The following is a 24960-nucleotide window of genomic DNA, read 5'->3' as shown; positions in this document are numbered from 1 at the left end:
CTTGGAGGCCGTTGCACTTGGACAAGTTAGCCGAACAGTCGTAAGGGGTGGATCAAAAATCATCATACACCCCATAGTATTAACTGTTTACTTTCGTGGGTGGGGCTGGACTTGGACTAAATGAAAGTCATTTTACATAAAAATGATTTTTGGTGTTGCGTGTACAGGCGTCAGTGTACAAGCTAGTTGAATCAAAGTACGGAAAGTACTTATGGGAGTTGATGAACCCAGTGTGGTAAAATATAGGAGCTGATACATAAGACTTATGAAAAAAAACATTTTCCCCAAAAATTAGACACAAAATCATTTCATAGAATGCCAATCCAATAGAATATAAAATGTTTTACAGAAAGTTTGATAAATACAGTTCTATATCTGTGAATATTGGCGATATATTTTATTTTCAGATCGATATACACTATTATTGTGCCGAGTGATTTTTAAAGTATATGTATATAAAGTTCAAAAATTCGATAATCGAATATTATTGACACAATCGTAACTTTTGGAACTTTTTCGGAAAAAAATGTTCTTACGTTAAGGACCGAGAGAATACTCTTAGTTGAAGAAGGTAACCGTTGTTTACTCCGCGTATCGCATTGCTCCGCTGAAGACGATTATACCCTTTTTCGTATTTAAAATATGGATTTTTTTCCCTGTAGACCTTATTCAAAATAATTTTATACATTACATAATGTTAACATTTGTTTTTACCGTCTGCAATTTTGGAAAAACTAATTAATGTAATTCATGTTTTACAACTACACACTGCCAGTCTAATTATGATGACTGCTATTCAATTTCAAGAAATGAAATTATTGCATATAAAAGCGTATTGTTATACATTGGCTTCATTAATTATATTAGAGATCTATTTTCTGCGAAAAGCGATATTGATTCTCAACAAACGCTATGCTTAGGATCAAACGGTGTTTTCCCTTGAGCGACTACTAGCTAGTACACAGAAAAGTTATCTTGACAGAATAAACTACTAAAAAAAATGAAGAGAATGCTGGCAAAATTGAATATGGAACCTCATTGTATAATCCCTTTTAAATGTGCAACTTGTTTTGAAAAGTGCTTTTACCATTTATGTCTGTTCTTTGAAACATTTTGGAGGGGATAGCAAGATTTGTTGATAGCAAAGAGAAGTAAATGACTAAATGGGTTGGTGCATATATAGAGAGATTGGCACAGAATCCAGTGATAGATTAAGATTAGTTATTGACACTTCTGTACACGAAAACTCCTTTCCATGGCGTCTCGACCGATGCCTTTCTCTTATTTCAATATCATGAAAATGGAACATACCGCCGAACAGTCTGAAAAAAATTAAGTCCCATGGGATAAAATACGGTGATTGGTGTAGAAATATACAAGCTGATATCTCTAATTGCGGTAGGAACAAAACGTAGAGAGTTAAATACTAGTAGATACAAATCTGGCCAAGCCTCATCGATTTTTTACAGCAACAAACTGCAATTACAAAATAAAACAGAGAGTGAAACGTTGAGCACTTGTCTACATTTTATAAACGAAGTACAGATTGGCAAAATTCAGAGACAATATTTTTCAACATAGGTCATTTATTGAGTGATTTTGCCTACTTATGACGTAAATCCATATACATGTGTAGTGTTTAATATAAAGAGGCTGGATTATGATTGTAATCAACTGCCCATCATTTTCAAACTTAACATATAAACTGAAATCTTGGCATACATGCATTTAGAACGTTGTTGAAATTTTTGTTATAAAGAAATACTAAGAAAAATCTTCGTAAGATTTCAACAATAGGGCGCATCATGGAATATGCCAGCAGAGCTATTCATAACGCTATTTTCACCAAATAACGTTGTTTATTTCTTTAAAATAATGATCAGTATTCCCATGAAAAAGCCGACATGAAAGGTAAGCAATACATGTATATAAGAATTGATTGGCACGAAGGTAAATCACTGATATGGGTTATTATTTATGTCAGGAACATTATTGATCGATAAAATCATGACCTGATTGATTAATTAAATGGTAAATTTAAGTAAACCGAATTGATCTATCCGACACGGTAATAAAGAGCAACAATAAATCAATTTATTGTATTAATAGTACAAGTAATTAATCGATTGACTTTACTTATTTATCAAACACGTGAATTAATAATAAATGAACAAAATGCCAATTTATTGAACATATATTTTCTCCTCTTCATTAAATCCCCGGCCATTGCGATTCTTTGCCCAACTGCAACGCCATTGCATTTTCAAAAGTACAAATGAGGCATGTCGGATAACAATTGGTGTACAGAGGTCTCTCCAGTGATTAAATAGAACTGTATTAACAGTTAGATAATCAAACACAGGTATCACGATTGATTTCATTTACATATCGTTATATTATAGGATTTCCTTTCAATTGTACACATTAGCACCGTTTAAAATCATTTTCCACCGTATATCTATATCGTCTCATCATGTTCGAGCCGCCAGACATTCGACTTGTTAATGCAGCTATCATTATTATATTCAAAAAGAAGAGTTTATAGACAGCAATGGCAGCGCTTGACCTAATTAAACGATTTCTAGGCAGACATTATGAATGCATAACACAATTTACCCGTGGCTGGCGGATTACTTCCATTCTTCCGCTGACGTCACGATTTAAACTGTGTCACCGTGATAGTCACTGTTCAGGGTTAATTTCACAACCTTACAATCCATGATCTCGAGAAGGAAAAAAAAACAACCCTCGCCGTTATTTTCCGTTAAAAAGCCCTTCAAACAAACTCCTCAGTTATCATCTCATCCACGACGTTTAGGAAATGATTTATTGATGGGGATTTCAAAAACTAATCGATGGTTTTGCAGCCAAGCGACATGAAGCCTGTTGACAACGCTTCCACTGGTCGTAAGCTTTTCCAGTTTCTCACTCTTTCTCTTTCTCTTTCAATCATTCCCGACAGGCAGTGGTGTCATAATTCTTAGCTCGAGGACATTCTGCCGATAATCGAGATTTTCTGTCCATCAAATGTCCTCAGCATGCATGGATCCAACGAATCAACATTAACTCGGGAGTTAACCAAATTCTGCTCTATTGACGATTTTCTTATGTAATAAAAGTGTATTGTGGAAACACTAACAGTCTGGCCATTTCCAATTGTCCACTATACATTGCTTTCTCGCGAGGTTTTATTCCTTTCAATGTCATAGGGAATTTTTGGGTGATAAGTAAAGCCCAATTACCTTATGTCTTACGATAGTCAAATACAAAGGCCTCAAATGGCTACATATCGGAAGAACTGGGGTAATGGAGTCATTCTTTGCGGTTCGTAACATTAAGCGGGACGTTGAAACAGAACAATGTGGCGAATCAGACAATTGATGGTCTTATGATATGGTCATTTGCATTGGGTATGAGCACAATTATCCGAACAGATTCCGAAAGACTGCAATTGCTTTTACGTTCCGTTTAACAGGTGTGCATCCTGCTAAAATAAGCTAGAAAATAAAACATTTTCAGTCCCCGATCTTCTGTTTTGGGTTGTCCAATTTTTATATTATTTTTTTCTTCTTATCAAATAGGTAAAAGATGAAACAAAGAGACGATGTATTGCCTTGTATTTTTTGAAATAACAAGGATCGATCTAGCTTTTAGTTTCATAACTGAAAAAAAAAACATGTTTGTTGATAAAACCACACAGTTGTGGTCCTTCTTTCCGTAATGGGACATTGTATGCGTGATATTGATTCACAAAAGAAAAAGCTCGCCGTACAATGTATACAATGGTGTGTGAAGATGCTGTGAAGTTCTGGAACCACGAGGATATTCTGTTCACACAAAGCAATGCACCATTTTCCGCGTTATAAAGTACTCTTAGACTAATAGTATAATAATAATAATACAGTTATATTACACGTAGCTGTACAATTTACAGTGTGAACATCATCGCAGAAGAACGTGTCGCTGTTCACACAACAATATACTACTGATGTTCATTAAAAGGTGGCTATTCTTCAGAAAGGTATTCTGTGCACACTGATCGTGAGCATGTTAGGGAATTAAGCAAAATACTAAACGAAAATCAAAATAAACCATTTTTTTTAAACCTATATTTGTTTTAAAAAAATTAACAGAGGAGCATTATTGCACTTTTATGGAAAGATTGAAAATTTATCATTTAGAACATGGATTAAAAAATATACCAATTGATTCTTTTCAATTTCCTTCAAAATATCATGAGGACATGATTCTGAAAATTAAACATGGAAATTCTAGGTAACCGACGGAGTACCATTCGCTGGAAGGAAGTGTATGGGTTTGACATTTTAATTTTCTGCCGACACAAATGTAACTCTTGGTTTAATGTCTTCCGAACTCTATCTACATGAAACAAAGTCACAAAAATACCCGTCTAAACATGAACAAATTTACAAAATTTCTCAATAAATCATGCGATATTGCAAGGAAAAGTTGAGTAGATGAATATTTAAAAAAGCGGGGAAGTGATATGGAAAAGAGATACTCGTTTTTTCAGATTTTGCCCGTGAGTACGAAATTTTTGGCCCTAACAATCGCCATTCTAGGGAGCGCTAAAAGTACATCTGTACTTGGTCTCAGCAATTAAGGTAATTTTCGTGATTGGTTTTGACGAGACACCACTTTGTTTTAAGTAAATCAGCTACATCCAATCATTCTACCAGTAGATGGCAGTCATTCGCTAAGCATTCTCTTTAAAAGAGAGATGAGAGAGAGTGAGATAAATGAATTTGCACTTGATTTATGAATCAGTATTTTTTTTGGAATCAGATTTGCCTTTTCATCATTCATCGTCAATTTGATTAAAATGACACGTCATCATATCCTTAAATTGTAATCACTTACGTATATTACGAAACGATTTCATGTACTTTTATTTCGTATTTATTCATCCCATTTCCTGGTATACATTTTATATAGACTGGTGTATACATGTATATCCACGAAAGCCCATTGATTTTCATAGGTAAAATGATACTTAAGTTTTGCATTTATTCGCAAAAAAAATATTTTTTTACGTTCGAAAATGAGCTCATCGTATGTATCAGATTGAAAAGAATTTGATATAAAAAAAATTAACAGACAAGTTTTTATGTGTGTAGTGATATTTAGAATGCATCAATTGACACTTTGACAATGTCCCCTGTGATAAAGATAATTTTAGGCTGTTGTAACATACACTCTGTACCAATATCAAACTTGTTATTTTGCACTGTGTATTTGATGACAAAAGGTTATCCAAAGCACCCACGATGAATAATGTTAACATTGTTTGATAAATAATGTCATATTTAATTTTTCTGAGCTTCTATGCGAGGAAAATTTCGTGAACGATCAAAAAACTTTTAGGGATATAAAATATGTCATGTAAGGACTAAATTAAAAAAAAAATTAATAATGACATATACATACATGTAACCTGCTTTGCTATATTTTTTTTTTTGCAAATGATTACTATGCATACCGGCAAAAACCACAAAGAAATCCACCTATTGTTTGCATGCATATTATCACGCCCAATGTATTTGATTAGACCATGTTATCATCAATGTGGCGTGCGGACTGTTCATCGCTATCATAATCAAACACTTATGACCGTTATATGCCAATGTATCGACAGAATAGCGAGAGAAGGAACCGCTTTATTCTATCAACTTCATCTGCAAAGGAATGGCCTTATATATTTGTAATTCCCATGTTTCATTTATAAAATACGTGTAAATGTGTATTTTGAAAATTGTTCAATATTGGTATGTGTAAATACCCTTTTTTTTTTTTTTACATGAAACACTTAGTTTCCGTTTTAACAAATTAAGGTATATGACCCCTCTAATAAGAGAGATAACTGTAGCTAATATTGAATTGCAAAACACATTTCTTTTTTTTATCAAATTGTCGAGATTAATTTCAAGTTGTCTAATTTATTTTAAAATTTTGAAGCAAGAGGCGTGCTGAATTTATGTACATGAAAATCAATTTATATTGGTGTTCATAATTTGTCTATTATCATAGGAGCCAAATTTCACTCAAACATACATCAAGAGATCTTTAATCAAGTAGGCTGCACCATGGATGGTCATCAAATTACCCGTCAGATATATACCTTAAACTTTGAATCATGATATTTTTGTCATTAACTAGTACATGTATAATAGGTAATATCTCAATACTTTAGATTTTGAATTTGAACTCTTTTTCTGTATCTCTATACAGAGGTCTTCGTCTACTGTGGAATCATTTAAATTTGTGGAGGCCAATTATTTTCGTGGATAATGGTTTTTTTTTTCTTATTCGTGTGGATGTATTTTCGTTGATGCGTAGGTTTCCAGTTGCAATAAAACAGATTACTCTATCTAAATTTATTTCCGTCGAGGATGTAAATTCGTGGGGGGGGGGGGGGGGGGGGCTACCCAGGAATATACCACGAAAATTGTACCACCGTGGATTCTAATAATCCCACAGTAATTAGTGGGAGATTAATTCAATCAATCTTAAAATAGTCACTACTACCCAACCCTTTTACGTTGCAATAGACATGTTTGAATTGTTTCATCTTGTTTGTTTAGGTTTTTTTTACTGTTGTTTTTGCCTTTGTTTGTTAGTTAACGCCAACCGCAGTCCTCCTGTGTCCTGACGGTTTACATCGTGATTCCGATTGAATTTCAATTTGAACCCGTGCATCAGACGTCATTCAAGCATTTGGAAATTCGATCCATGACAATTTAGCCCAATACGAGTAGTGTATAAAATAATTACTTGTCAAAAACACGTGTACGGGATCGGAAAACGGACTAAACTCGGTCAATAACAACGGGTTATATTTGTTTATTAACGTGTGAACTCCCACCCTGTGTTTTCTACGTCATTTCGAATACCAAAAACGCAGGGACGAAGTGCGATTTTTATTGTGCTGATGACAAAACTCACCTCCGCTGACTCAATCATATCTTCGTCGCTATCACTCATTGGTAAGAATTGGATTGAACCAGAAACTGATCCGTAAATCCAGATCCAGCAATGGATGGAGGAGAAAAAAATGTCTTTTGAGATGAAAAGAAATTTATCGATCCCACACCATCTTTGAAACTTTTCCTTCACATAGATATTGAAAACCTGCTAAATTTTCATTGATACGCCCGAATGATTTTTTTAAGTAATCGGAGCATGTGCCATTCTTGAAACGTACTCAGTCACCGGAACTGCATGCACACTCGATGTTAAGCGAGGAAGATCAATATTTTAATCTATTAGCCATTCGCTCGTAACACAGCCTCGCGGGGGACCAGACACGATTCCAACTTCTTTTCGATTTATTTTCTCTCCAGGCATTATTCTGGATATTGCTTATTTGTTATGTATGAAATTCTACCTTCGGGTCTATATTTAATGCACGCCTGCTATCGGTTAAAGTCCATTGTAGGTTTGAACAAGGAACGGACGGCATGCAATTACTATAACACAAATGCGCTTTATGTGAGTTTGATTTATGTACCGATATTCACATGGGATTGATGTTATCAAAATTACAGCAGATTTTAATTTAGTTTTATGGCCAATTTACTGCTTATGTTTCTTCAGGTACAAACTTGCGGTAATGAATATTATTTTCAGTAGGTTTTTTAAAACTTATTTGTACTGGATATCCGGCGATTATATACCATTTGATTATGGCGAAATATGATTTATTGTTCGTCAAATGAAAGGGAAATCAAATAAAGGTAATACACTAAGTAAAACATTGACTTAGTCTACGGTTCTAAGGCTACATGCCTGAAAAAATTTTCATTTAAAGTTCTGTATTTTGACATTTCTATGCTTAATTGCATATGCATTTAATTATGTGTATGATTATTACATTTTGTAAAAATTCTCAAACATCAAAATATGAGCATTTTAAAGACAATAAAACAATTTCAGATATGAACGCATTATTAAATTCATTATTGATTATATCGTCACACATAGTTGCTCGTCCACATCAACATTTAGTACACCAACGTCACCTAAGATAATCAATATTCATCCAATAATTCACTGACCCTACAGAAAAGACCCTTGCAATAACAGGATGCCACTTTTTACTCTGTTGGTAGCCTGGAACCATCTCACAGCTACCATGGCTGATATGCATTGTTCGATTTCAACTTTTTAAAATTAATAATTAATTTAATTGTTTTCCTCAAGTATACCCAAATAGATTCTTTTCCATTTACATATAAATCCTGATATTTTCTTAAGTGTTTAAAGATATGTACAATGTACGACAAGTCTTATCATATCAGAAGCGGGCCGTCACGTGATTAAACTGTTCCATGCAGTCAGCTGAATGTTACCTGAAAGGTCTGGAAATGAGACTGAATTGCAGAGCTTTGCCATTTTGAAACCATTTAGCGACCATTCCGTCACCATTAAGCTACCATTCCGTCACCATTACGCTACCTTTCCGTCCCCATTAAGTGACCATTCCGTCACCATTAAGCTACTTTCCGTCACCATTAAGCGACCATTCTGTCACCATTGAGCGACCATTCTGTCACCATTAAGGGACCATTCCGTCACCATTAAACGACCATTCCGGCACCATTAAGCTATCTTTCCGTCACCATTAAGCGACCATTCCGTCACCATCAAGCTACCATTCCGTCACCATTAAGCTACCATTCCGTCACCATTAAGCTACCATTCCGTCACCATTAAGCGACCATTTCGTCACCATTAAGTGACCATTCCGTCACCATTAAGCTACCATTCCGTCACCATTAAGCGACCATTCCGTCACCATAAAGCGACCATTCCGTCACCATTACGCTACCTTTCCGTCACCATTAAGCGACCATTCTGTCACCATTAAGCTATCTTTCCGTCACCATTAAGCTATCTTTCCGTCACCATCAAGCTACCATTCCGTAACCATAAAGCGACCATTCCGGCAACATTAAGTGACCATTCTGTCACCATTAAGCGACCATTCCGTCACCATTAAGCGACAATTCTGTCTCCATTTAGTGACCATTCCGTCAACATTAAGTGACCATTCCGTCACCATTAATCTACCATTCCGTCACCATTAAAGGGCCATTCCGGCACCATTAAGCGACCATTCTGTCACCATTGAGCGACCATTCTGTCACCATTAAGGGACCATTCCGTCACCATTAAACGACCATTCCGGCACCATTAAGCTATCTTTCCGTCACCATTAAGCGACCATTCCGTCACCATCAAGCTACCATTCCGTCACCATTAAGCTACCATTCCGTCACCATTAAGCTACCATTCCGTCACCATTAAGCGACCATTTCGTCACCATTAAGTGACCATTCCGTCACCATTAAGCTACCATTCCGTCACCATTAAGCGACCATTCCGTCACCATAAAGCGACCATTCCGTCACCATTACGCTACCTTTCCGTCACCATTAAGCGACCATTCTGTCACCATTAAGCTATCTTTCCGTCACCATTAAGCTATCTTTCCGTCACCATCAAGCTACCATTCCGTAACCATAAAGCGACCATTCCGGCAACATTAAGTGACCATTCTGTCACCATTAAGCGACCATTCCGTCACCATTAAGCGACAATTCTGTCTCCATTTAGTGACCATTCCGTCAACATTAAGTGACCATTCCGTCACCATTAATCTACCATTCCGTCACCATTTAACGACCATTCCGGCACCATTAAGCTATCTTTCCGTCACCATCAATCTACCATTCTGTCACCATTAAGTGACCATTCCGTCACCATTAAGCGACCATTCCGTCACCATTAAGTGACCATTCCGTAACCATTAAGTGACCATTTCGTCACCATTTAGCTACCATTCCGTCACCATTAAGCGACCATTCTGTCACCATTAAGGGACCATTCCGTCACCATTTAACGACCATTCCGGCACCATTAAGCTATCTTTCCGTCACCATCAATCTACCATTCTGTCACCATTAAGTGACCATTCCGTCACCATTAAGCGACCATTCCGTCACCATTAAGTGACCATTCTGTCACCATAAAGTAACTGTCACCATTAAGTGACCATTCTGTCACCATTAAGGGACCATTCCGTCAGCATTAAGTGACCATTCTGTCACCATTAAGTGACCATTCCGTCACCATTAAGCGACCATTCTGTCACCATTAAGTGACCTTTCCGTCACCATTAAGCGACCATTCCGTCACCATTAAGTGACCATTCTGTCACCATAAAGTAACTGTCACCATTAAGTGACCATTCTGTCACCATTAAGGGACCATTCCGTCAGCATTAAGTGACCATTCTGTCACCATTAAGTGACCATTCCGTCACCATGAAGTGACCATTCCGTCACCATTAAGCGACCATTCCGTCACCATTAAGCGACCATTCTGTCACCATTAATCTACCATTCCGTAACCATTAAGCGACCATTCCGTCACCATTAAGCAACCATTCTGTCACCATTAAGCGACCATTCCGTCACCATTAAGTGACCATTCCGTCACCATCAAACAACCATTCCGTCACCATTCAGTGACAATTCCGTCACCATTAAGTGACCATTCTGTCACCATTAAGGGACCATTCCGTCAGCATTAAGCGACCATTCTGTCACCATTAAGTGACCATTCCGTCACCATTAAGCGACCTTTCCGTCACAATTAAGCTATCTTTCCGTCACCATTAAGCGACCATACCGTTACCATTAAGGGACCATTCCGTCAGCATTTAGCGACCATTCCGTCACCATTAAGCAACCATTCCGTCACCATTAAGCGACCATTCCGTCACCATTAAGTGACCATTCCGTCACAATCAAACAACCATTCCGTCACCATCAAGCAACCATTCCGTCACCATTAAGCGACCATTCCGTCACCATTAAGCGACCAATAAGTTACCATTCCGTCACCATTAAGCGACCATTCCGCACCATTAAGTGACCATTCCGTCACCATTAAGCGACCTTTCCGTCACAATTAAGCTATCTTTCCGTCACCATTAAGCGACCATACCGTTACCATTAAGTGACCATTCCGTAACCATTAAGCAACCATTCCGTCACCATTAAGCGACCATTCTGTCACCATTAAGCTACCATTCCGTCACCATCAAGCAACCATTCCGTCACCATTAAGTGACCATTCCGTCACCATCAAGCAACCATTCCGTCACCATTCAGTGACCATTCCGTCACCATTAAGCTCCCATTCTGTCACCATTAAGCGACCATTCCGTCACCATTAAGCGACCATTCCGTCACCATTAAGCGACCATTCCGTCACAATTAAGCTATCTTTCTGTCACCATTAAACGACCATACCGTCACCATTAAGCTACCTTTCCGTAACCATAAAGCGACCATTCCGTCACCATTAAGCTACCATTCTGTCACCATTAAGCTACCATTCTGTCACCATTAAGTGACCATTCCGTCACCATTGAGCTGCCTTTCCGTCACTTTTCAGTCACATTTCAATAGACTGAATGGCAGGGTTTCATACTGTTGTTATAGTTACGATACAAGAAGCGCATCGTGTCGTGAGAGAAACGTATTCATTTGTATCGTACAATCGTCAATTATCAATAAATAATATTCCCCTTTCTTTGAGTAAGAAAATTAAAGCAGTTCAGATTTGATCATTTCAGTTACGTGCACGTGCATGCATATATATTAAGACAGTCCAGTCTGAATTTACCTGTATATGTGGAGTCAATCACTCTCCTACCCCTACTTGTAAAATGGTAATAAAAGATATACATTATAAAATACTGTGGTTAATTAATATTCAAGGATATCAATTTTCGTGGATATAATGAAAATCACAGTTTCAAGGATACGTAAATCCGTGGCCAATCACCCTATCAGTACAAAATATTAATAGAAATTGCACTTCAATGAACAGTTAATTTCGTGGATCAACTTAATAACGAAATCCACGAAAATTGGTATTCAACGAATATTGATGAAACCACAGTATTTGCCGCAGAGCAGAGGCAATAACCATGGACATTGGATACTGCCCCCTTCCTCCATTTTTACATACATTGCCGTTTTTCTTATAAATAACACGGAAATAACAAAAACAATTATTCAGTCCCTTGCCTTCTATAAAAAAAATGTGTGGCATGGCAAAGTTGGCGTCAGTATCAATCTGATTTGATTTTATGTTTTGATTTTTTTTTTGAGGTCACGAATATCTGGAACAATCCCTTTCCTCCTTTTTTATACGACTGTGTGTCTGTGCTGTAAATAAACATCATAATTTGATCATTTAAAACTGTGATATCTACTGTTTTGACATCAGACCTTCCTTCCGTTCAAGACGAATCGTGACCACAACGGAGCCCTGTCTCGACAAAACCGAAATAAAATCTTGATGCTGCATCAGCATATGATTAAAAAATCAGTTTAAACAATGAATCAAAGCAAAAAACATCCATTTATTTGATTTCCTACATTGTAAATTTTTGCTAGCGTAATCCTCTGTTCGATTTTATCCCTGTTTCGAAACCTGCTGTTTGCCTATTAAACTTCAGTTGGCTTAAGAGTTGATATCTGGGTTACCACCACCTTTGTTTGGGTAATACAGGCATCGTCTAAGCACGGGTTCTCCGAGGTTCCAAGAAACCGTCCTGTTTCAGCCCGACTTCATAGCAATTAATACCCATTTTAAAGATTCGATTTCCGCATTGCTTATTAAATATATAGATGGTGCATGTAAAAGACTCCAAAACGTCTAAAAGAATTTGACCTTTAACCTTCTAAAACAAAACAGAACCTTATGTATACTGGGCCACAATCTTTTATTTAAAAGCCAATCAGGATTTCAGCCCTCTGATTCCACTATTAATCAGCTTACTGAAATTTATAATATTATAATATCTATCCTTGATAAAGATAAAGATATTATGTTCATATTTTGTGATATATCAAAAGCATTTGATAAGGTCTGGCATAAAGGTCTCATCTTTAAGTTACAAAAATATGGAATCAGAGGAGAAATCCTTGGATGGATAGAAAACTATATTACTGATAGAACACAAAGGCTATTCCCCAGGAATTGAAACCACTAATGCAGGAGTACCCCAGGGGTCAGTGTTAGGACCCTTCCTCTTTCTTATTTACATTAATGCTATTGTTGAAAATATATGCAACCAAATAAGACTCTTTGCAGATGACACATCACTTTTTGTAGTAGTTGATGATAATGATGATAATTCAGCTAAACCATTAACAGCTGATCTTGAAAATATTAAACAGTGCTCTAATCAATGGCTGGTGGATTTTATTTTCAAACAAAACAATAAATGTTAACTTTTCTAGAAAGAAAAAACCCATCCCCATGTCTCTTTTGGTAACACTTCAAACAATATAATCCAAAAAAAATAATCCAATCATTGTAACTTAGGACTAAGTCTTACTTTGCAATCAAATGGGGGATGGTCACATCATATATCAAATATCTACAAAAAAGCATGCCAAAGATTGAACATGCTACGCATTCTTAGATATAAAATAAATAGGGAATCATTAATCAAAATTTACTTTGCATTTATTCGCCCCGTGTTCGAGTATGGTGATGTAGTCTGGGACAATTGTACAGATGAACAAAGTAATTTATTGGTAAGTAAGTATACAGATTGAAGCTGCACGAATAATTACTGGTCTTAGACGAAACTCATCTAAACAATACCTATATCAGGAATTAGGCTGGGAAACACTTAAGAATCGTAGAAATAACCATAAATTAATATTATTGTTCAAAATATTAAACAATTATACTCCTGAATACTTATCTAATATTGTTTGTGAATGTTTTCCCCCACATAATACCTACAATCTTCGTAACATTTTCATCTATCGCACTCCTGTTGCAAGAACAACATCTTACTTCAATAGTTTTATACCATCTACAATTATATTGTGGAACAATCTACCTCAAAATACATATAACTACAGTTTCAGCATTTAAGAACAGCCTCAAAAATAATAATAGTAAAAAACTGAATATGCATAAATTATTCAACCATGGCAAAAAATTAGAAAATATTTGGCATTGTCAGTTGAGAAATAACAGTAGTAACTTAAATGCTTCTCCACTATGTCAGAAGTGCTTTCTTGAAGTGGAAGACTCTAAACATTATTTCTTACACTGTCCATTATATGCCTCCTAAAGAAAATCTCTATTTGATTATATGAGCGACAATTCCATACCAATCACAATTAAGAATCTACTTTTTGGAAGTGATGAACTAACATTTCAAAATAACTTACTACTATTTGATAAAGTCATTTTTACATAAAAAGTACAAACAGATTTAAGTAAGTTCGGTAAAAATGTACACATTGTATAAAAAATGTATCAAAATGGGTACCACTGACTTTCCTTACATTCCCTTCTTTTCATTTTTTATTGCTTATTTGTTCTCCCCCTCCCCCTCCCCTCCCCCCAAACTTTCAAATTTTTTTTTCAACTCTATTATCAATTTTTGTTTTGTTATTATTACATGTTTTTTTCTTTTCTTTCTCATTTTTTCTCTACATTACATATACTTTTTTTTATTTTCAACCTTAGCAATTAACAAGTATTTTTCTATTTTTTCGATTTTCATTTTCCTATCATAAGCTATTTGTTTTGTTTATTTTTTTTTTGCACTGTACCTCCTTCGAATGCTATTTATAATATCAATATATTATACAAAATTCAGTTGCAATATATATGTATATATATATATATCTGATATAAAATTATATAATTACTCATATTATACCTTGACTACAGGAGAGAACATAAATAGGCATTATGCCTGCTGTTCAATCCATTTCAATGTATCTATATACTTGAATAAAATACTTCTTAAATTAAATCATACTGGGTCACGTTTTATAGAGAAGTAGCTACATGTAGTAGTTGGAAGGCATTTTGTGTCCGGATTTCCTCCCGATAAGACAGAGGCATTGTGAATCATTTAATCTACGTACTTGGTCCTTCTATCACACTGACAATTACTGTAGTTCAACGGACTACTTTCTGAGTACGCTGTGATGTGTGCTGGATTAATGTTCATGGCCATCTTCGACGACAGGACACAGAACAGGGATTTGTCAGTCAGCAAATACAGGGGATCTGAAATCTAACGACATGAAATCCTTTCCAAGAAAATATTAAAATTATGATTTTTAAATTGGATGATTCCGTAGTTCCGCCTGTTGAGGCATACTTAAAGACCAAGTGGTTCAACTTCAGTCTTGTGTAATATCCAAAAAAGTTTGATTAGTAATGGCAATGGAATCCGACGGTCGGGTTTTTTGGTAACTGCAAGAAAAATGAACAAAAACGCAAATTGTGTGTCGACGTTATGATTTCACAGAAGCCTCCAGATGCCCTAAAAAGGTCCTACCCTGTCGTATCAATCCATACATTTCCAAAAATGACTTTAAACTGTTATAACTTACTTAAACGATAAATCTTACTTCTTTATTTAGTGAATATTTACCTTTCTGGATAAGACACAACGAATGTCTTACCAATATCTTGTAATTTCGCAATGAATTATTCCATACCATTGGTGATGCACTTGTAAATTAAAATGTTATTTACAGCATCTGAGCAAGCAATTTAGGTGAGGCATGTGAGGGGTATGTTTTTATTTTACGAAAAATTTACAACGTTAGGTGCCAGTGCATAAATTTTTTTCTCTCAAATTTTGAAATTTAATTTAAAATACACCGTTAAAATACAAATTAGAAATTATTTTGTTTGAACTTATTTGTTTGAACTTATTTAAATCTTTAATCCATAAATGCCTCTAATTCTTGCATAAGATTTTTGTAAACAAAACGAAGGAAAACCTAACTGTTGACTTTTTAAAAAAAATATATAACCCGACCTATAAGGAGCATTTAATTGCCTTATCTATGTTTGCGGCTATGATTAAAATAAAATTAGCAATATCTATGACTATCTTTTTTTAAAATTAAGCTTGGTAAAAAGTAGTGGTACATTGTGTTTTAAAAGTTTACCATTTTATAAATAATTGAAATGTAAAAAGGATTCCTTATGAATCCCATAAACAGAAAAAATTAAGAGCGACGCGAAAAAATGTTCATATTATCTTCGTGTTTCGTTTATTTGTATATTTGTATTCTATATATTATTATTCATGTACAAGTATTAGCAACAAAACATTTCCAATTATATTAAAGGGACATGGACACGATTAAAATTTTCAAATTTTATTTTTCCATTTTCAATCTTTATAATGATAAATATAGAAGTTTATAATGCAATGTCAAAATTTGAAACTCAAATATCAAGTTATAAGCAAGATACAGAGTTCATAATTCTTTGTTTTGTAAACAAAGCTCCAATATTGTCATTTTTACATATGTGTTGTATTGGTGTAAGTTTTAATCAAAGGTATCTTTCTTTTGTTGGTAATACCAACAAAAGAAAGATACCTTTGATTAAAACTTACACCAATACAACACATTAAATAGTATTTATGAAGAAATCGAATTTAATAGTTTAAATTGTTTTTTACAAGTCATTTTGTCTTAGAAATGGCAATTCTCTACATTACATTTTTTGTAAACAACTACATGTATAAGACTCGAGCTTTGTGTACATAATAATCAATTCGTACCTCTGTATCTCGATTGTAACTTGACTTTAACATTCAATATTTTGGTCAATCATTGAAACTGTACCAGTAAAACATTTTATACATAACAATTGAATAAAATTTTTGATCTCCAATCGTGTCCAAGTCCCTCAAAAAGTAACATCAGAAAAATGGAAACAATTGATGAAAGTATGTAGACATTTAATATAATATTTCCTCATATTAAGTCCATTGCTACAGGACACAAAATACTTCTTCGTAATACATACATGTAATTCTAATCATTATTAGATGTAGATTAAATGGATACAATTGTAAACTTTATAGAAGAAAATGATTTAATTTTGACGGCTCTCCAGAATCATCTCGTGCTTTATACAGATGATAATAGAGAAAAAGAAAGGCACATGATTATAAAAACATTGTATCAACACCTGAATTACTTAATAGTTCATCGATTGTATTAGAACTATTCAAAGGTGTCTCATTGAAAAAGAATTTACAAATTATACAACAACACAACATCAATTACAAACAGAAACAAAAATAGAAAATTAACAGCGATTGGTTAAAATCATGTTACGTCATCAAACATGTCGAAGATACTGGTCATAAAAAATATGAAGTACAGAGTAATTATAGCAGAGATTAAAAAGCAATTTATATTTCCTTTCCGTGTTCGCCGCCAAAATATCTTCCAAGTCGTTTTCGGAAAAAAGAAAATAACATTTAATCCCTTCTCCAAATACAATCCTTGTTGGTGTTCGTAAATACGACAGCACTTGCGGGATCGATTTCAAAAAACCGGAAGTACAAGAGAATTCTTGTTAGATATGAATTCAATGACGATGTCAACATAAAACTGTTTAAAGAAACACCCGTTATGAAAATAAATAATCCACCAAATAAAGGGATTAAGGAACACAACTTCACGTAAAATAATAGATCATTATTTCCCCTTGAACTCTGTGTAATAGTCGTGAAACACACCCTTAAAATAGGGAAACCCACCTACAAAGAATCACTTTTTAAACGACCGAAAGCAATTCCTCCATTTTGCAAAACAGAAGAAAGATGAACACATTGGATAAACCTGTCTCCAGGAAAAAGCGATATAATCTCAGACTAATTCCGTCTCGAGAGCAATCTCGGACATTCCAGAGGTCCCATTTTCATTCGTGTCCAAAATCCATGTTTGTGGATTTACATTATAAATGTCTTCTGTTTTCTTTTGTTGAGCTCTGAAATTAAATCTATGAGTCACAACAACTTGTTTGGAGGGCTATGAGTATAATAAAGTTAGCGTATGATATTTTTAAACTCAGCAAGAGCAAATATAAATTATGCAACCATACATGTTTACATATCATTCCAGTTATTGGACAACTTGACATGGGAATATACATGTAATACTATGCTCTTGATTCTGATTGGATAAATACTGAAATCCAATTAAAAAGATAGAAATTAAAAAAAAAAACTTACTTTAATTTCCGTACGTAAATAAATGCACCGAGCACTGCAATGATTGCCATGATCCCAAGCACTCCCCCAACAATGGCTGGCCAATAGTGCATGACGTCATCGTTATTGGTTTTCCCGCCATTAGGGATCTTTGATGACGTTTGATAGGTGGACATTTGTGGAGTTGTGAGTAGACTGCCCATTCGATTTGTCGGATGTACCCTCTTGCTAGTTCCCATGCTAGACTTCGTACTTGGTTGCTTTAATTTCGTAATTGTAGTCAATATTGTGGAAGGTTTTCCGGTTTTAGTTTTTGGGGTCATCTTATCGCTCGATATTAATGTCGTCATCAAATCCTCAGTTGAACTTTCAGTTTCTGTACTATTGTTCATGTTTATGGAGAAGTCTGTAACAGTTTCCACTTCCGTGGATTGCAGTGTGCTTCCCACTGAAGACACACTTAAGATGTCTGTGTTCTCATTTGTGGAGAATTCTGTAACAGTTTCAACGTTAACCTCTGTAGTTTCCAACGTGGTTTCTATTGAAGATGGTATAGCAAAATTTGTCGTTGGAACTTCTGTTAAAAATTTCGGCGGTGTGCTCGAAGAGGAATTCTCGGTATTATTATCGGTACAGTTTTCTGAAGATCCATTTATATTCAAGTTTTTAACCGCAGAAAGAGGACCCACTGTATGGCACATTTTTCCAGGATGTGGTACTGTAGTCGTTAATAAAAAAGTCCAATCCGTGGTGGATTCGGTTGATCCGGTTTTTCGGATTGGACACGGTGATATTCCAGGAGGACAAAACACACTACAGTCATTTTCCTCAAAGTAAATATCACAGTCATACCTTAGTAACATTCGTAGTCTGAAAAAAGAATCAGATAAATAATTTTGCTTCTATAAAATGAGGTATATTCGGTAGTATGCATATCTTGGAGTAAAACAAACATTTTCAATTTCTGTTGGCTAATAGCTGAATAGTCGAAAATAATACTGACAGTATTATGTTATCTTGACACAAACTATCTTTTTATTCCCATTAAATTAGGTTCCTGATATGTTTATCAATAACTGTTTGCTTAAAAAGAATTACGCACTTGGTATTTTTGGAAGGCCTCGTCCCATACTCTGTAACGTTTTTATAGTTGATGTTAGGGGTCCTGTGTTTAAATGGAAACTTAAATTCATCCACCAAACCGCTGGAATCTTTATGCATGTCGTAAATTCTCACAACTATATTGACCTGGCCCTGTGAAAAATAATTATGATTTGTATAGATATACACATAGTACAACATGTATATCATCTATATTATCAATAATAACTTTTATCTGGGTTTTTTAATATAAGAATTTGGTATAGATAGTACTTTGTTGATAAATATTGTCAAACAGGTATATACAGACCGGCCATCTCTTGAAGGAAAACGACAGCGGGTTCCTCATTTGACTGGACAGAGGTATAGAAAGGACCTTGGATCCCAGGATAGGGATGTCCAGTAGACTCTTTGTTTCCTCTCTGTCAGCGTGAAAAGGAAACTAAATAGCACTTCTTATACATTATATTATCAAGAATTAAGACAGGTTTCTCGTCCACGCGAATACAATCGACGATACACAGGTCTAAATGTAGGTAAAACATACGGGGTCGTCAATTTACGTTAAAAGTGCTTGATGTCACAAACGTTTTTCACATTTTAACAAATACTCATATGTACATGTAGGTACATGCGCGGACTTCCTGGAAAATCCAAACCTGTTAAATTTATATAGTACAATTACATCTAAGGTTTATCCAAATATTAACTGCAAAAAGAAACATTTGTACCGAATTTCTACGCAGGAACTAAAATGGTATTGAAGTTTAAATATATTAAGCAAAAATGCTTTATATTTGTTCGATTTTTCATAAAAGAGATAAACTGATATTAATTGGGTTTTTTTAATTGTATTGATATTTTATTTGATTCTAAATTTAACCTTACTGTTCGAATCCTTTGACGCTGATGTCAAACAGCAGACGACATTCGGAAGTGCAGGAGTGTGACGTTCCCCCACCGCAACAAGCGCCATTGAATTTTGTGTTGGTAGGATTCGAGAATTCATGCAATCCGACATAGAGCGACCCACTTCCCGCCACAAGGACCAGCTAATACGTCAAAAGAAAGACAACTCTCGTTAATAGAATAAAATATTTGTCTTGCCAACTTTTTTTTACTTTTTAGCATCATGAACATTCTGACAATACATAAAAATGTCCAAAGGTTAGTTTTGTTGTTTTTTTTTAAATATGAGATCAGAATTTTAATTTGCATTTGTCATCTAATAAAAATCTCTGTAATTTGCACAAAATTATATCGCACAAAAATATGGTTTTCATTTTTTTTTCACAATCGGGAATATAATGAAAAATATTATAAGTCGTATATAGAATATAAAATATTACTTAAATATTATAAATCTTAACTCATTTTTCCCTAACTTTCAAATTGCTAAATTTCAAGGACTAGCGAGGATAACCTTTCCACTGGAATTCGTCTATTTGTCCATTCCGAGGTCGTGCTAATTACACAAAAACGCCCGGACTCGACTAATTGGGTTTTGATACCAGAGGCTTAAGGTATCCTCTGACATGAAACCGTTTATCGCATACCCGCGAGTTTTGTCAACCTTTCTCGATTGACAAGTAAATACAAATTGCTTACATATACTAATGGGACGGACGGGTTAAAAAAAAAGATTTTGGTCCTGTCCGCATTTTCCACCTCCACTCCAAAAATATTTTTACAATGCTTCATTTTTAAAAATGCATAAAAAGCACCTTAAATTTTTGTATTATCTAATCGAAATTTATTGAATGTCAATATATTTATGATTGTTCACCAGTTTAAGTAATCATTGATTTAGCTATAGTTTACTTTTTGCAAACACTTTCAAAACTCTCCTAAAATTATAATAATTTAATTCACAAAAAAATCAGAGAAGGTACACTTTTGAGTAAATACATGTATAAGACGTCCAAGGTAGACTACAGTGTATTTGCAGACACGTAAATGTTGTTTAAAACTTTAGCCTTCTTCGATATGGCGTAAATGATGTCACAGGTCATCACAAAGCTGAAGTTGTGGTCATATTACTCTGTGCTCTGAAAATCTCCAATTTTAGCTGAAATACACGAGGTTACCCGATACATGTGCTTTTTGGAAAATAATGTGAAGATCTATACCGTTGTGAGGTGTTGTCTTCATATTTTTGAACGACCATCGTACATATATATTGTGTGAAGTACATGTAATGTTTAAACAAATGTTCCTCAATAAACTACCTGTTCCAGATATAGAAAAGATTAATTATAAATTACATTTCCTTTAATGTACATTGTACATTATAAAAGTATTTCTGTAAACGCTTGTAGCATTCATTTAAAGAATCAGGTAAGTTCCAAAAGTACTGTTATTTTTTCAGAATTTAAATTAAATTGGTTCAAATCTTTTTTCTATCTAATCAACATGGGGAATGTAATCAGTATCAAGATAATTCTAAAGAAATTCGGCAATGTTGAATTATGCATATTTTTGCAATTATGCATTTATACATTTGCCTTTGTGTATTATTCAGCGATTGTCACTATGCAGATTGTGTGTCTAATTAAGATTGTGGATTTTTTTTTCTTTTCCAGTAACTAATACTGATAGTTAGATGGCGAGCTCATTTGTTAAAAGGCAACTTTATAATGAATACCCGACACTTTCTCGTTTAATCAAAGTACCGAAGTACTGACGGGAGTTTATTTTATCGATTGTTATTTATTTAAAAATCAACGATATGTTATTTTGCACGTCAAGTAGTATCTAATCTGTATTTGAAATACGCACATATCTATGATATGAATTTTCGGATTTTTTCGACAAAAATTTCGAGAAAACCCTATATGAATCATATGTTGTGTAATAATTAAAGTTAGAATTTATTCAATCAAATTATGTATCAATCATCGAAATATTTCTAAAAATTGTAAGAATCCAAGCAATATTGAACTCTAGGCTCGTTCAACCAGACACTCGGCTGTCTCTGTTAATCTCCAACAAGCAAGAGAGAGTTTGTCGAAGATTTACGGAGACAGCCGAGCGTCTGGTTGAACGAGACTACATCAGTTTGAGTACCAAAACAATCAACATACAAACAATAATAAATTTCGCACATACAAAAAGTATTTGAAAATGAGAAGAAAAAACCAATGAAGAAAAACAAACTTAATCGACATTTAATTGTTTACTAAACAGCCAAAAATGAGAGTAGCCCTATATATTTGAAAAGCACATGCATCGTGTATACATCCCTAAGAGGGAAGTAAACGCTGAAATTCCACATTCTTAGGTACATACATTCCTTTTCGTACTTATCATGATCATCTTGCAACACTACCCTATCTCTCAAACAGCGTCAAACAAATGATAAATTCTCCATATTAGACCCGTTTCGGTTCTTTTCATCAGTGACCATCTCTGAAACGTACTCGAATAAAATTTTGCGAATTCTTCTATCAATGAAGTTTGCCAAGACACTGGTACATGTAGTAAATAATTTGTCGACTAAAGCATCGGAATTTGATCTAGCTCGTCATGATTTGATGGAAGGCTGTGTTTTAATAGAATGGATAATCTAGATAAGATACCAAAGAGCGAATCCTCCGAAATTTTAATTCAATATACATTGTATGCCTTATATGTGGCTAAAGACGATGAATATGAATCATCCAAATCAAATTAAACGCAATTGGTTCTCGTAATAATTTAACGTTTTCTTAATGATTATTTTTTCAATTGTTAAAGGAGGTTCAAAACAGCGTAAGAAAAACTAACTTAAAACTTTTTTTTTCAAGTTTTGTTGACCTACATGTACACGAATCTATTAAGTTTCTTATCAATGCAATTGACTGGCGGACTAAGCCACACCATCTCTTTGATGGATGTACGGAAGATGGAGAGCTTATCTCTTCCGGGGCCATTAACTACCAAACAGAATTATCTAGTAAAGTGACACTGAGATGGAAAAAGAAAGAGCGTAGAGAGAGAGAGAGAGAGAGAGAGAGAGAGAGAGAGAGAGAGAGAGAGAGAGAGAGTCTCTGACACTGTTTTACGGTGATCACGTCTATTGGGGGAAAATCTAACCCTCGTTTCATCCTTCCCATTGCTCAGTCCTTCATATCTTTATCACAAATGAGAGAATGCCCATGAAAAATTGTTAAATCAAAATTATTAAATTAACATAAAGAAGTCCTTATGAAAAACTCACCATTAGTGAGAACGCCGCTACAGCTAGCGAGAACATCCTGACAGACTTCAGCATACCTAACCACCCAGATGCCAGTCCAGGGCCTCACATCTTCCGCTAGTCAGACACTTGACTCAAAACCAACAGAACCCTGAGTCAATTCTAACACTCTCAGATGCAATACATCATTCGAAGCCACACCAATGCTGAAATTGCGAAAACGCTTGGTGTCTGTCCTCTTTGCTAAATTCAGCTTCTACGCCTGAATCACTGACAGCAAACAACGGTGTCTGATACAGGGAGGTGGGATATGCCGGCTCCTCTTTACCGAGGCATGCCGGCAGGTAAACATGGCCCTTATCTTGACACACACGGACGAAACTAACGGATTTTGCTTATGTGGTCTATGTGGTTGTTTAATTGGCTCTGGGAGACTGTTTGTCTCATTAACAGAAATTCGATTTATTTTCGTGCATTATTGCTATAAAGCTAGCATAAAATTAGAATATTAGGGATTCTTTTTTTTTTATAAGTACATGTACTGCTAAGTATATTTCATTTCAAAATTTCTATATGACTTTTATGAATCACGTTATCGATACAATGTAGTGTGATATTTATGACTACTAATATGCTTTTAAAAAACACACACACAAAAGATCACTTTCCCTGTTAAAAACTAAACAAAAGAATTAAGAAAAAAAAACACCAATTATTTCTGCCACTAAAAATGAAATAGCGCAATTTCATGTAGTTTTCTGAAAGGCGTTATATGACGCGGAAATAAGCGTAATAACACAGAAAATGCATTACATCGCAAATATCGGCGAAATGCACCATTTTAAATGTTCAGAAAGACAACTTGTTAACGCTTTGGTTGGGAAAGCCTTAGAGTACCCCCACATTATCATTGTGTGTTCCTATATAATTGACCAAAATAATTTCACGAAAGAACCCCCCATATTGCTCGATTGAATAAAAATGTACAAAGGGGAATTTTATAATTACTGTTCAAACGTTAAACCATGGATCAGCAATTTAAAGCCTTCCCTTTTTTCATTTATAGATGCGTTAGATTTGGTGGGGGTCATTAAAATACAACACCCCCCCCCCCCCCCCAAAAAAAAAATAAAAAAAAAACCAAAAAAAAAAAAAAACCAAACAAACAAACAAACAAACAAAACAAAAAAAAACATTTATTTGAAGACGATTCACAATTTGTGCTATGTTCTAACAAAAAACTGTTTTTCATTTATTTTTTTATTTTTCAAGCGATATGATTTATGAAAGAATATAATACCTCTATTATGCTGATTAAATTCACTTTGCGGAGTTTTATTGACAAAATAGAAATTCAATCCATGACAGTTGTATATAGTTCTGTACAAAAGGAGAATATCTTGGTCGTTGTTAGAACTTGTTTCTACAGTTTCTAATCTTTCATGTGATATACAATTGAGTTTGTTCAAAGCAGGTGTTAAAATGCTAGTTGTTTATTTTCAGTTGGCTTCAGTTGTTTAAAAACTTTATTTTCAGATGATTTGGGTGTAGGAATTGTTCATTTCAGATGGTT

The 24960-nt window shown here is 34.7% G+C and overlaps 2 protein-coding genes across 6 annotated transcripts in view; both read right to left on the bottom strand.

The window, feature by feature from the left end:
* LOC128177174 (ankyrin repeat and death domain-containing protein 1A-like) overlaps window positions 1-7236 on the bottom strand; it is a 28372-nt gene extending 21136 nt beyond the window's left edge. For 2 of the 5 annotated variants that reach the window (XM_052843757.1, XM_052843762.1), the window contains exon 1: window positions 6964-7234. In XM_052843757.1, the coding sequence (XP_052699717.1) occupies window positions 6964-7002 (39 nt within the window). In that variant the 5' untranslated portion in view covers window positions 7003-7234. Of the gene's footprint in view, window positions 1-2616; window positions 2963-6963 lie in introns of those variants that run through there. The other 3 variants (XM_052843758.1, XM_052843760.1, XM_052843759.1) reach the window with 3 other exon arrangements.
* Window positions 7237-16130: 8894 nt separating this feature from the next.
* LOC128178845 (uncharacterized) lies at window positions 16131-23743 on the bottom strand. Its single transcript, XM_052846217.1, has 6 exons — window positions 23409-23743; window positions 20099-20262; window positions 19521-19632; window positions 19212-19363; window positions 18131-18979; window positions 16131-17886 (listed from the first exon to the last, which is right to left on the bottom strand). Exons 1-6 carry the CDS (start codon window positions 23460-23462, stop codon window positions 17766-17768), a joined length of 1452 nt encoding a protein of 483 aa, XP_052702177.1. The 5' UTR covers window positions 23463-23743; the 3' UTR covers window positions 16131-17765.
* Window positions 23744-24960: the final 1217 nt, after the last annotated feature.

Source organism: Crassostrea angulata, chromosome 3 (genome assembly GCF_025612915.1).
Source record: "Crassostrea angulata isolate pt1a10 chromosome 3, ASM2561291v2, whole genome shotgun sequence".
NCBI classification, from domain to species: domain Eukaryota; kingdom Metazoa; phylum Mollusca; class Bivalvia; order Ostreida; family Ostreidae; genus Magallana; species Magallana angulata.
The sequence above is the reverse complement of the archived record's forward strand: the minus strand, read 5'-3'. Positions and strand labels throughout refer to the sequence as shown.

What these genes read in the sequence shown, in the direction of transcription:
- LOC128178845 (XM_052846217.1), bottom strand. Translation starts at nt 23,462, where the DNA reads ATGCTGAAGTCTGTCAGGATGTTCTCGCTAGCTGTAGCGGCGTTCTCA. An exon ending in AGCGTCAAAGGATTCGAACA is followed by an intron (nt 19,633 to 20,098) that starts GTAAGGTTAAAT and finishes TCACGCTGACAG; the next exon opens with AGAGGAAACAAAGAGTCTAC. An exon ending in TTTCCTTCAAGAGATGGCCG is followed by an intron (nt 19,364 to 19,520) that starts GTCTGTATATAC and finishes TATTTTTCACAG; the next exon opens with GGCCAGGTCAATATAGTTGT.